The 14,073-nt window shown below is 39.4% G+C and overlaps 1 protein-coding gene across 2 annotated transcripts in view; it reads left to right on the forward strand.

Moving 5' to 3' along the window:
* PLEKHB2 (pleckstrin homology domain containing B2) overlaps positions 1–14,073 on the forward strand; it is a 49,839-nt gene that overhangs the window by 11,897 nt on the left and 23,869 nt on the right. Inside the window, exons 2-4 of one of the 2 annotated variants that reach the window (XM_038564803.1) lie at positions 165–208; positions 5,575–5,750; positions 7,017–7,119. In XM_038564803.1, coding sequence (XP_038420731.1) covers positions 165–208; positions 5,575–5,750; positions 7,017–7,119 — 323 coding nt within the window. The remainder of the gene's footprint in view (positions 1–164; positions 209–5,574; positions 5,751–7,016; positions 7,120–14,073) is intronic. The other variant, XM_038564804.1, reaches the window with a different exon arrangement.

Consider the following 14,073-nt stretch of genomic DNA (forward strand, 5'->3'; position numbering starts at 1 on the left):
GTTGAATCAGTAGATATCCAGTTGGTGTCCTGAGATTTGGAGAATTTTGTTAGTGTGGAAAGACCCCACATGTTTGGTGTCAGAAGTGTTGTGGGTGAAAAACAACTTGTATGGGCCATTCTCTTTTCTGGGTATAACTTTGAACCTGGCTGTTTCTTTTATAGGTGAAAGATGGCGTTTGTGAAGAGTGGATGGTTGCTGCGACAGAGTAAGTACAGGACATGAGTCCGTGGGTCTGGGATTAGTGTTGCTTTAGAGTATGTGTTTATTTCTTTTGCTGAAACAGATCACACTTAAACAAATGGCAAAGTCTTATTAATGATGTTGCTCTGGATTTCCCCTGGGAAATTTTTAGAGCTCTATGAACTGTGTTTCTGCTTACACAGAGTTCCTTCTTGGTTGCTACCTTGACAAAGACCAGGGAATCGTGGTAATAATCCCTGCTGGTCTCTTTTTCTCACTAGCATGCTCTATTAGTCATGGCTGACCTGAGTCCCTGTTGGAATCTAACTAAGCTGAGCTCTGATATATTAGCGTGGAGGTCCTGCTGTCTTTGTGGGAAATACTGTCTTATTTGGGGATTGAACAGTGATTAAGATTCTCAAATACTAGAGACTTTAATTATAGGGATGAAGATTTGACTTGAGGGAATGAGTTTATCTAAAACTAGACTTTTGGCTCTCCAAAATAACTGCAAAATAGAATCAATTCTTTTTTTTTTTTTAAGATTTTATTTGTTTATTTGAGAGAGAGAGTCTGAGATAGTGACAGAGATAAAGACAGTGTGAGTGAGGAGGAGAGGGAGAAGCAGACTCCCCAGTTAGCAGGAAGCCCGGTGTCGGACTTAAACCCAGGACCCTGGCATCATGACCTGAGCCGAAGACAGATGCTTAACCAACTGAGCCACCCAGGTGCCCCATCAATTCTTTATTGATGGGATTGAGATCACTTCTTAGATTCACCTGTGTGTGTGACTATCTTTCATATACTGTCTGCTTATTTCTGAGGCTGCTATCAGTAGTAGGATTCCTGGTGTGTTCTAACTTTTTTTTTTTAATTTTTATTTATTTGTGATAGTCACACAGAGAGAGAGAGAGAATGAGGCAGAGACACAGGCAGAGGGAGAAGCAGGCTCCATGCACCGGGAGCCCGACATGGGATTTGATCCCGGGTCTCCAGGATCGCGCCCTGGGCCAAAGGCAGGAGCCAAACCGCTGCACCACCCAGGGATCCCTCCTGGTGTGTTCTAAAGCAGGAAGAACCAACTCAGTTTATTGGGGAAAGAGTAAACAGATCATTCTGCTGTCCTTTTAGAAAGAGCAGGGTTTAGGGAAAAGTGATCACTATATCATTTATTACTAGCTGTAGTTAATACTGTTTATTGTTCAGATGTAAATTTCTGTTGGAGGGATACCTTCAGAACTTAGCTAAAATTGAGACTAACAGTAAAGAATGGGCAACATATATACTTTGGATGATTTATAAAAACTTTTATTTGTGAAGGTTGGTTGTGATCTGGTTATACTGATTTTACATATATTACATAATTATCATAGGGACTCTGTGAGGTAGGTGGCATTATCTTGATTTCTAGTTGAGGAAATTGACTTTCAATGATACTAGGTAACTTATTAACACTGTGGGTGGCAAAGCTGTATTCAGACTCAGGACTGTCATTTCAACATTGACACACTTTCTACTAGGAGGCAAGCCTTCAGTTTATTTCCTGTCACTAGTTCTATATTCCCAGACCCAGAGCTGAACCAGGTGTCCTTTCAACGTCTGTGACAGGTTTTGTATTCTAAGAATAGAGTTGTTACAATGTTGGCTTACTTATTTTTTAAGAGATTTAATTAATTTATTTGACAGAGAAGGGAGAGCACAAGCAAAGGGGAGTGGGAGCAGGAATGGGAGGGGGAGAAGCAGGCGTCTGATAAATAGGGAGCCTGATGCGGGGCTCCATCCCAGGACCCTGGTATCATGACCCAAGCTGAAGGCAGACATTTAACTGACTGAGCCACCCAGGTGCCCCACAGTGTTGGCTTTAAAAAGAAGGTCCTGGTATATTGGAGCCTAACCCCCATCTTTGTGTAAGTTTCTTTTCTTGGGTTTTGTGGTCCCATCCTTCCCCAAATTGTCAGAGGATGCAGAGAGCCTTACTTGGACCTTGAGGATGTACCTTCCTTTCCTGGCCCTTTGGGTGTCTTCTGATTTTGTCTTTAGGCTTTACTGTGCCCTTGTTTGAAGGCAAGCTTTCTTTTCTCCACTATAATTCAGTGCAAATGTTCTGTCAACATAAATGAGCAGTGGCCATTTTGACGACTATTTTTGCTCTCAAAATTGATTGCTCCCAATCAATGCCTAGCATAGTGACATACACAAAATAGATACCTTTTAGATAAGTTGTACAGACTTTTCTAACGTCCTGGTCCATGGAAATCTTGGAGTGTATATTCAGAGGGCTTACTCCATTTCTTCATCTTTCAGTGTATGAGTTGATTTTCCTTTGTGAAAATCAAAACTGTCAATCACAATAAAATGAGATGAGATGTATTATATTCACTGGGTAGCAGAGGTACACAGATGGTTACATGTATGCAAAGTAGTCTGGAGGATTCCTTTTATTGCCATTGCCACACAGACACTTAGGACTCTGGAGGACAGTCTGATTTGGGAATCTACAGTCAGGGCTTTGGTGGCAAGTGATTTCATCTGGTGATTTCATCCCTAATTTACTCTTTACTCCCTAATCTGGTGATTTCATCTGTCTGTTTTTGAGTGGCTTTGTTTGGTAGTTTGTGTGTAGCTCAGGAACTCCCTAATCTGGTGATTTCATCTGTCTGTTTTTGAGTGGCTTTGTTTGGTAGTTTGTGTATAGCTCAGGAGCTGCCAATCAAATGAATGCTGAGTTACTTATCAGTTTGGGGCAGTGCTGTAGATGCCCCTCTTAGCAAGGAGGGTGCCTGATAATAGTAAAAGAAATTTGAAAGGTTGATATGGTACATATTTTAACACCCCACTGGTGGCTATGGAAGCATAAGGAGAGGTACATGGAATGGGGTTTGTACATGATGGCCAAGAAAAGTGGAATCTATAGGAACAAAGGATATAGGTAGGCAGTGTCTTGGTGTGAGGAAGGGGTAAGGGTGACTGACTTGGCCTTTTAGTTTTCCCTTTTGGCTGATAGGGAAATTGAGATTCACAAAGTTAAGTGCCTTGTTCAAAATTAAAAACGATAGGATGAATTCCTTAAACTGATAGGGACGTGTAAGGTAGCAGGACAGATGCACAACGATAGGATGTGTAAGGTAGCAGGACAGATGCACACAGAGTGGGAGTCAGCGTCCTGGCTGTGGATACATTGTTTCTCCGTCTGTCTGAGGCAGGGAGACCCTCCCTTTGAAAAAAAAAAAACAAAACAAAAACAAAATGGTATTTTTCCAAAAGAGGAAAGTATTATTGTTATTTGTATATAGAAACTATACAGTCTCTCTGATTAGTCTAGCAAAAAAAAAATACTCTCTGATTAGTCTAGCAAAGTTAAATACTCCTGGGAAAGTGTATACTACATTGGAAAATTAAATATTACATGTTTCATTATCTTAAAATGAAGGATTTTTAAAATAAATTAATTTTTTATTGTTGTTCAATTTGCCAACATATAGAATAATACCCAGTGTTCATCCCGTCAAGTGCCCACCTCAGTGCTCATCACCCAGTCACCCCCACCCCCTACCCACCTCCCCTTCCACCACCCGTAGTTCATTTCCCAGAGTTGTTTAAAATTTTTTAAAGATTTTATTTATTTTATTTAATTAATTTATTTTTTATTGGAGTTCAGTTTTTTACTTATTTTTTTTAATTGGAGTTCAATTTGCTAACATATAGCATATCACCCAGTGCTCATCCTGTCAAGTGCCCTCCTCAGTGCCTGTCACCCAGTCACCCCAAACCCCGCCTACCTCCCTTTCCACTACCCCTTGTTCATTTCCCAGAGTTAGGAGTCTCTCATGTTCTGTCACCCTCACTGATATTTCCCACTCATTTTCTCTCCTTTCCCCTTTATTTCCTTTCACTATTTTTTATATTCCCCAAATGAGTGAGACCATATAATGTTTGTCCTTCTCTGATTGAAGATTTTATTTATTTATTCATGAGAGACATAGAGGCACAGAGAGGTAGAGACACGGGCAGAGGGACACAGTTCCCTCCATGTAGGGAACCTGACGTGGGACTCCATCCCAGGTCTCCAGGATCACACTCTGGGCTGAAGGCAGAGCTAAACTGCTGAGCCACCCAGGCTGCCCCAGTTTAAAAATTTTTTTGAATATAATTGGCACAATGTTACTTTGGTTTCAGATGTACAACTCTGTTTTGCTATGCTGTGCTCACCACAAGTGTAGCTACCATCTGTTTCCATACATCACTATTACATTATCATTGACTGTATTCTTTAGGCAGTGCCCTATATTCCCATGACTTATTCATTTCGTGACTGGAAGCCTGTATCTCCTATTCACCTTCCTCTCTTTTGCCCATCCCCTCAGCCCCCTTCCCCTCTGGGAACCATCAGTTTGTTCTCTGTATTTATGTGTCTGTTTCTGACTTTTTTTTTTTTTGAAAGATTTTATTTATTTATTCATGATAGACAGAGAGAGAGAGAGAGAGAGAGAGAGAGGGGCAGAGACACAGGCAGAGGGAGAAGCAGGCTCCATGCATCGGAAGCCTGATATGGGATTCGATCCCGGGACTCCAGGATTGCGCCCTGGGCCAAAGGCAGGCGCCAAACCGCTGAGCCACCCAGGGATCCCCTATTCCTGCCTTTAATGTTTGTTTATTCATTTGGGTTTTTTTTTTTTTTAGGTTCCACATGAGTAGAATCATGGTATTTGTCTTTCTTAGTCTGACTTATTTCATTAAGCATAATACCCTCTAAGTTTGTCCATCTCGTCACAAATGACACAATCTCATCCTTTTTTAATGACTGCATAATATTTCATTGTATATAAACATCACATCTTCCTTAATCCATTTGTCTATTGATGTACACTTAGCAACTTAGGTTGCTTCCATATCTTGGCTATTGTAAGTAAAACTGCAATAAACATGGTGCATATATCTTTTTGAATTAGTGTTTTTGTTTACTTTGGGTAAATAATAGTGGAACTATTGGACCATATGGTATTTCTATTTTTAATTTTTAGGGGAACATCCATACTGTTTTCCACAGTGGCTATACCAATTTACATTCTCACCAACTTGGTTCCTTTTCTCTATATCCTCACCAACACTTGTTATCAAAATCAAGGTTTTATTGAGCTTTTAAAAAAATTTTTGGAAAAAAAAATTGGGACTATTAAGTTGACAGCATTTTTAGTATCTTTAGTGTAAGCTGCATATAGTCCTTCCTGGTACAGCATGGGTGTTTGTGCCTTTGGAATCTGCTTTCATCTCCATTTTGATGTAGTGCTCTGGGCAATTGTATGCATGATACTTACGGGGCCAGAGGAAAGTTTTCTTTGTTTCTGTTACCTGTGAACTAGAGGATAAAGGCCTTGCTTTTTTGGCTCAAAGCCAACCTTTCCCATTTTTTTCAGGTACTATTTTGAAGCGTTGGAAGAAGAATTGGTTTGACTTGTGGTCGGATGGTCACCTGATCTATTATGATGACCAAACTCGGCAGAGCATTGAGGATAAGGTCCATATGCCAGTAGACTGCATTAATATCCGCACCGGGCACGAGTGTCGGGGTGAGTCTCTCATGGCCAGCTTCTGTCCTCTACCCTTCCTCATTCTTAGTAGGAATTGAATCATCCTCCTTACTCATTTTGCTTTTATTAACAGACCAAAGGAGGGTTTCATATGGGAGGTGATACAGTGGACACCCAGACACTTGGATCATAGATCATACAGTTAGGGCAGATTACTTTTCTCATCTGAATCAGATCCAGCAGTCCACATTCCTTGTTCTGTCCTGGAGAAGGTGGTGGAGAACAACCAGAGTGCTGAGATCCTCAAGAAAAATAGAATGAGCCTAGGTAGTTATAGGTTTTGTGACTCAGAAAGGGGCATCTTATTGATAACACCACCAGTCACTTAAAAATCCATGATGCCTTGGTTTCCAGGAGTTATTCCTTATATTCATTTTAAAAGGAATAGATTTTTAATAAGTATGGACTTCTATTCAAGGGCATATGTAGACTTCCCTGTTTATTAGCTCTGTGTCTATTTGGAATAAAGAGTCTGTTTTAATAAACAGTAATGTTTGAAATCTTGTTTCTAAATAATAGTATTTAAGTTAAAGGGTCACAGATGGCATATCTGCTTGTAATAACCATTGGTGTTGTAACATCTTGCCCTTGCATTTTTTCTTAAAGATTTTATTTATTTATTCATAAGAGACACACAGAGAGAGGCAGAGTCATAGGCAGAGGGAGAAGCAGGCTTCCTGTGGGGAGCCTAATATGGGACTCCAGGATCACACCCTGAGCCAAAGGCCGACGCTCAGTCTTTGAGCCATCTGGGCATCCCTGCATGTTAGTTCTTGAAACACAAGTGTCCATGGACTAGCTAGCTGTTTAAGTATCTACCTAAACCAGGCTCAAATATTATAGACCTTATTTCTTGGTACACAGAGCTACTTTAAAAATATGATTTTCACTTTTAAAGTAGTGATCCAGTTTAGTAGTTCCTGTGAATAAAAGTACATTTTATCTGATGCTTGGTAACAGTTTTCATCGTTTGGGACTTACTCTTCTAATATCTGGACCGTTCTATACATCTAACTCTGTATGTGGAGACAGGTCTCTTGAAGAGGCCTGCTTTTTCTTCCTGCAGGAAGTTTAAATTGGAACAGAGTTGTGATTCATATGCTTGGTTCTACAGAGCAGGACAGAGATGTTTTGTTTTTGGAATGTTTTGAATACTACTGGTCCTTTGCTTATATGAGCTATTAGGTAAGAAATCCTTTAAAAAAAACTATATAAATATTCCTTTTTTCTACTTATTTTTCATAGATATTCAGCCTCCGGATGGGAAGCCAAAAGAATGTATGCTGCAGATTGTTTGCCGAGATGGGAAAACTATCAGTCTTTGTGCAGAAAGCACAGATGATTGTTTGTAAGTTTTGGGGTTTTATGTGTTTAATTTAAATAGTTTTCTTTGTTTTGTTTTTTATGTTTAAAGGTTTTATTTATTTATTTGACACAAGAGAGCATAAGCAGGGGAAGCAGCAGAGGGAGAGGGAGAAATAGGCATCCTGCTGAGCAGGGAGCCTGATGGAGGGCTCGATCCCAGGATCCTGGGATCATGCCTTGGGCCAAAGGCAGACTCCCAATGGCCTCAGCCATTCAGGTGGCCCAAAAAGTGTTGTGTTTTAATTTCCAGTTGTCAGAAGGGAAAAGAATGAGAATGGAGTTTTCCTTTAGGCAGAATAAGTGACTCAGAGGATGTGTGAAAGAAATGTAATAGGGCCTTACTCCATGCCTGATAACCCTGGTCCTAGTTTCTGCCTCTCCAGAGCTGTCCAGGTCAGATCCCATTATAGTGTAAATGGCAAAGTCTTTATATATAGCTAACTTTCCACCTTTTTTCATTATTATACGTACATTGGGTAATGGACATAGTTGAATGGCTTCTTAAATCTTGTTCTTTTTATATAAATATCTTTTTATTTTTTTAATTTTTTTTTAAATTTTTTTTATTTATTTATGATAGTCACAGAGAGAGAGAGAGAGAGGCAGAGACACAGGCAGGGGGAGAAGCAGGCTCCATGCACCGGGAGCCCGACGTGGGATTCGATCCCGGGTCTCCAGGATCGCGCCCTGGGCCAAAGGCAGGCGCCAAACTGCTGCGCCACCCAGGGATCCCTATAAATATCTTTTAAAAAATACTAACATCTGTGTATGTAGTCTTTTTCTTCCTTTGGTGGCTCCTCCTCCATTTGCCATCTCTGAAGAAGGAATGAAGAGTTACAAGGAAGAAGACCCAGGTTTATCAGTTCTCAGCCTGTTATAACATTGGCAGTGAAGTTGGATCAGAATCTTGAAAACACTGATTAAATACGATTTGGGGGTGGGGGGCACCTGCCTCAGTTGGTTAAGTGGCTGACTCTTGATTTTGGCTCAGGTCATCGTCTCAGGGTTGTGAGATCAAGCCTTGAGTTGGGTGTGGAGCCTGCTTAAGTCTCTCTCTCTCTCCCTCCCTCTCTCCCTCTCTCTCTCCCTCACCCTCCTCTGATGGAGCACAAGTACATGCGTGCTCTTCCTCCTCTCAAAAAAAAAAAAAAAAAAATTTGAGGGAAAGAATTTTTTTTCTGACCACTCTATATCACTCTCATGAGTTAACTCTGGGTTTTGTGATAATTGACTAACAGATTATTGTAATATTCATTCATATTAAAATATTCATATGTAGGTGACTATTTTCATAAAATCCAAACCAGTTTGTCAGAGTGCCTGCTCCACATTTCACATATATGTTTACCTTCAGTATAAACATTTATTTCATGCTGAACTCAATAGAGTTTACTTTAAATCCCATATGTAGCTGTTTTTTTACAGTCTTCTGGTGAATCTTAAATGGTACTTCCTGGAAGACATACAGCCTTTCCTATAGACTGGTGGAGAAATTACCACATGTAAAGTCAGTTTGCCACTTTTTAATAAACTGGACCTGTATTATTACTACTTAAGAATTTAAATACGTATGTTGAACACTTATTTGGCGCTAAGCACTGTGCTAACTGCTTTATATATGTTTTTTAATCTTCACTATATCTTTTTTTTTTTTTTTTAATTTTTATTTATTTATGATAGTCACAGAGAGAGAGAGAGGCAGAGACACAGGCAGAGGGAGAAGCAGGCTCCATGCACTGGGAGCCCGATGTGGGATTTGATCCCGGGTCTCCAGGATCGCGCCCTAGGCCGAAGGCAGGCGCCAAACCGCTGCGCCACCTAGGGATCCCTCACTATATCTTATATATGCTATTCTTGTTATAAGAAATTTAGGCCTTGAGATGCCTGAGTAGCTCAGCAGTTGAGCGTCTGCCTTCAGTTTAAGGTGTGATTCTATGGTCCCGGGATTGAGTCCCACATTGGGCTCCCTGCATGGAGCCTGCTTCTTCTTCTATCTCTGCCTCTCTCTCTGTGTCTCTCATGAATAAATAAAATCTTTTTTTAAAAATATATTTTTAAAGATTTTATTTATTTATTCATGAGAATACACAGAGAGGAGAGAGAGAGAGAGAGAGAGGCAGAGACACAGGCAGAGGGAGAAGCAGGCTCCATGCAGGGAGCCCGACATGGGACTCAATCCTGGGTCTCCAGGATCACACCCCAGGCTGCAGGCGGTGCTAAACCGCTGAGCCACCAGGGCTGCCCTGAATAAATAAAATCTTAAAAAAAAAAAAATTTAGGCTTAATGAGGTTAAGTAACTTCCTATATCACTTTTTTAATGCTCCTATAATAAATTACCCTGAGCTTAGTGGCTTCAAACAATACAAATTTGTGATTGCATTTCTGGAGGTCAGGAGTCCAAACTGGGTCTTATAGTGTTGTCAGGGCCATGGTCTCTGATCCCTTTGAGGCTCTGGGGGAAAATCTGTTGGCTTTCCCTTTCCAGCTTCTAGAGGCTTCCTAGTTTCTTAGCTTCTGGGCCAACCCCTTTTCTTGTGGTCCTCTCTTTGGTTCTTTGCAGCTGGGGAAGGTTATATTTTTAAAGACTTAATGAGTAGTGTGGACCAACCTGGACAATCCAGGGTAATCTCCCCATCTCAAGGTCCTTAACCTTCATTGCAGCTGTAGAGTCCCTTTTGTCCTGTCAGGTAACATTCACAGCTTTTCAGGGTTAGAATCCTGACATTATCCTGTCTACCACACTTCCCAAGATTTTAGAGCTAGTAGACTAGATTCAGGATTTAAACCTGTCTCCAGAGCTCTTTGTTGTACTATACACTGAGGTGTCACATGGAATGTTTTTTATAAATAGTGGAAAAAATATCTGGTACTAGCAGTAATTAGTCTGATGATATTTATGATCTCAGTAAATGTGAACTGATTAAATTATCCTTAAAAAATAAGATCTGAGATTGGGTAAAAAATACAAAGTCTAACTATATAGACTGTTAAGCTACACACTTGAAATAAAATGACTTAGAAAGGTAAAAATAGTTTCAGGAGACAGTTTCCCATGACTGTCACAAATTGGGTGCCTTAAAACAACAAATGTATTCTCTCACAGTTTTGGAAGCTAAGAGTCTAAGCTCAGTGTGTCAGCAGAGACTCCTGAATAGAATCCTCCTTCCTAGTTTGGGTTGTGGTTTGTGATCCTTGACATTCTTTGGCTTGCCACTGCATCAGTTCAATCTCTGCCTCTTTTGTAATGGCATTCTCCGTGTGCGTCTGTGTCCAGATGTTCTCTTAAAAGGGACACCAACTGTATTAGAGTAAGGAACCATAATTAATTCATTAATTGATTGAGTCCCTCTGTAAAGACTTTTTTTTCTTTCTTTCTTTCTTTTTTTAGGATTTATTTATTTATTTATTTATTTTTTTTGAGAGAGAGAGAGTACGTAAGGAAGCACATGCGCCTGGGAAGGGGCATTGGGAGAAGGAGAGAGTGTCCTAAGCAGACTCCATGCTGAGTGTGGAGCCTGACATGGGCTCACATGGGCTCAGGATCTCATGACCCTATAATCATGACCTGAGCTGAAGTCAAGAGTTGAACACTTAATTGATTAAGCCACCCAGACACCCCAAGAATTTATTTCTAAGTAAGCCAAAGGTACTGGATACCAGTGCATTTTTTGGCAGAGGACAGAGTTCAACTCATAACTGAGACCTTTGAGTAGAAGTGGTAAAATGAAGGAGAAATCTTTCAGCAGTAAAGAAGTTCAGCTTTAAGCATCGTGTACAAATAGTGATGGCCAAAGAAAGAAATAGAAGATTTTATTGAGATGTATCATTGTTTTTATCCCCAACTCTCAGAAGCAGTAAGGAGGAGTTAAGTCTTGTAAATTTTCAATAATTGTGAGAGGGATGTTAATTAAAAGAATAAGGTGCTTTTTGGGAAAGCTAAGGAAAAACCCTTGGGAATAGGATATCCTTAGGACCTCAGTGGAGAGTGGAAGGTTCCCCTCAGGGTTTGTCATTCCAGAGCCACTGGAAGGGTTCAAAGGTCACAGGAGTAGGATAATTCTGTGGCTGGTGAAGTGAGCCCTAGCATGAGATATTCAAGAGAATATGCTTGGAAGAGTGTAGAAGCCAGGTTTTTCAGAAAGGACTTAGTGCCACAAGAAATTTTATTCTCTCCCATTATTATTCCCTCTGATTAAAGAAAAGTGATTGAGGGTAACATCTAGTCGTCACATTGTTGGGGTGGAGTGAGGTGGAGCTACCAGTTGATGTCAGATTAGGAAGGGTGTCAAGAAGAAATAACACATAGTATATGAAAGCAAATCCAAGTTTTAGGTGTCATTTCCCTTGTTAAACACAAGACACAAAGAAATGGTGTGGCAACTATACTGTAAAGGAAAAATAGGAAGGAAAATATAAGAGCCTCCTCATCTGTGGGAAAAGAAAACCCATGAGACAATGGAATTTTCCAAGAATGCTTTCCTGGCTACCAATTTAAAAATATAACCCCCTCCCTTGCATCACACACACACACACACACACACACACACACACACACACACTTAACCATCTAACGAGCTGCTTGTTTATCGTGTTTATCTCTTTTTATTAGAGCATAATCTTCATGAGAGAGAGAATTTATGTTTTTTTGGTGCCCTTTTGCATCTGGGTAACCACGATGGTCCATCATAGGGTATATCTGCCATTCATTTTATAATCTAATGTAAAGGCACAAATCTTGGCTCCCTTCCTTGGGTTACAAGCCCAACTAGAAAATGAATTACTGGCATGAAGGAAGGGCTTGAGAATACTCTCAGAGACAGCAAGGGGAAAAGATTAAAGACTTTAGAGAAAAGATCAGAACTATGTTAGACAAGTTAACAAGTTAAACAAGAGTTTATCAGGAAGATTATTGATGTCTGGAAGGTGCAGAACCCAGGAAGGTAGTTAGAAAGTCAGTGCAAGAAAAATTTTCTGAAATAATAGAAGGGAATTTGCAGACCAAAGTCCATAAGAGACAATATTAAATCCAGATACAATATATTCACAATCCAATAGGATACCCTTTATTTAGTGAAATAAATGACAGTAGTAAAGTGCTTGTAAATCTTTTGCGGAATTTTGCAGCTTTACTGCATTCATTAGAAAACCAGAATGTTTGAAAATAACTCACCTTGAAAATAACTTAGCAAAGCTTTCAACTCAAGGATGTAGTGAAATGACAGTAAAACAGAAAAGGGAGGCACCTGGGTGGCTCAGAGGTTGGGCGGCTTAGTGGTTAAGCATCTGCCTTTGGCTTAGTTCATGATCCTGAGATTGAGTGCTGCTTCTCCCTCTGCCTGTCTGTGCCTCTCCCTCTGTGTCTCATGAATAAATAAATAAAATCTTAAAAAAAAAAAAAACAGAAAAGAAACTGATATAGATGAGAGCAGAAGGATGGGGAGTCATTAAGAAAGGGAAGGGTAAAGGGATGGAGGGAGAACCGGAAATTTGTGAAATTTAAGACTTAGGGTCTAGTTTTTGTGATTGTATATGGGCAGTTAGTAGGAACAGAATTCGTTACAACTTTTTCCCGGGGTCATTTGGCAATACCCACTGAAATATGTTTATATTTCTTGACCCAGCAGTGTAACTTATTGGCATTTGCCCTATAGAAATGTTTACATAAGGGTGCAAAGGTAATGAGAATGTCAATATTAATAGTATATATGACCAGTCCACCGCTAACATATTTAATGGTGACAGGTTGGAAGGTTTCCCACCAAGATTAGGGATAAGACAAAGATTGCCCACTCTTACCACTTCTATTTAATACACCAGAAGTCTTAGATAAAGTAGTTAGGCAAGAAAGAGAAATAAGAGACCTCCAGACTGGAAAGGAAGAAGTAAAATGATCTTTTTATAGATGATTTGATCTCTATATAGAAAACCCTAAAGACTCCACCAAAAAATTGCTAGACCTAATAAATGAGTTCAGTAAAATTACAGAATATAAACCCAACATACAAACATCAGTTGCATTTCTGTATACTCACAAGGAACTGTCTGAAAAAGAAACAATAGCACTAAAAATAATAAAATACTTAATAATAAATTTAACCAAGGAGATGAAAGCTCTGTACACTGAAAATTACAAGACATTGATGAAAGAAATTGAGGATGATACAAATGGGAAAGATATGTGTTTATGGATTGGAAGAATTAATATTGTTAGAATGTTCCTACTCCTCAAGCCATCTGTAAATTCAGTGTAGTTCCCATCAGTTTAAATGCCATTTTTCAAATAGAACAATCTTAAAATTCAAGGGGGAACCACAAAAGACCTTGAATAGCTAGAAAAAGAACAAATTTGGAGACCTCACAATTCCTGATTTCAAACTTTATTACAAAGCTATAGTAATCAAAACAGTGTGGTATAGGCATAAACATAGACACATAGGCCATTGTAACAGAATCAAGAGTCCAGAAATAAACCCATGCGTATATAGTCAATATATATTTTTAAATTTTTATTTATTATTTATTTAAGTAATCTCTACACCCAGCATATGGCTCAAACCCATGACCTGAGATCGAGTGGTGTGCTTTTCTGACTGAGCCAGTTTAGGTGTATTTGATGAGGGAGCCAAGGATACTCAATGATGAAAGGATAAACTATTAAATGATGCTGGGAAAACTGGATAATCCCATGCAAAAGAATGAAATGGGAATGCTAACTTAGACCACTCACACAGATTAGTTCAGAATGGTTTAAAAACTTAAATATAAGAAGAGCCTAAACTGTTAAACCACTGGAAGAAAACATAGGGAAAAAGCTCCCTTTTTCTTTTCTAAATTCTTGTAAGTTAACATATAATGCTATATCACTTTGAAGTGTACAATACAGTGATCCAATAATTCTGTACATTACGTAGTGTTCATTGTGATAAATTGTACTTT

Source organism: Canis lupus, chromosome 19 (assembly GCF_011100685.1).
Source record: "Canis lupus familiaris isolate Mischka breed German Shepherd chromosome 19, alternate assembly UU_Cfam_GSD_1.0, whole genome shotgun sequence".
NCBI lineage: Eukaryota > Metazoa > Chordata > Mammalia > Carnivora > Canidae > Canis > Canis lupus.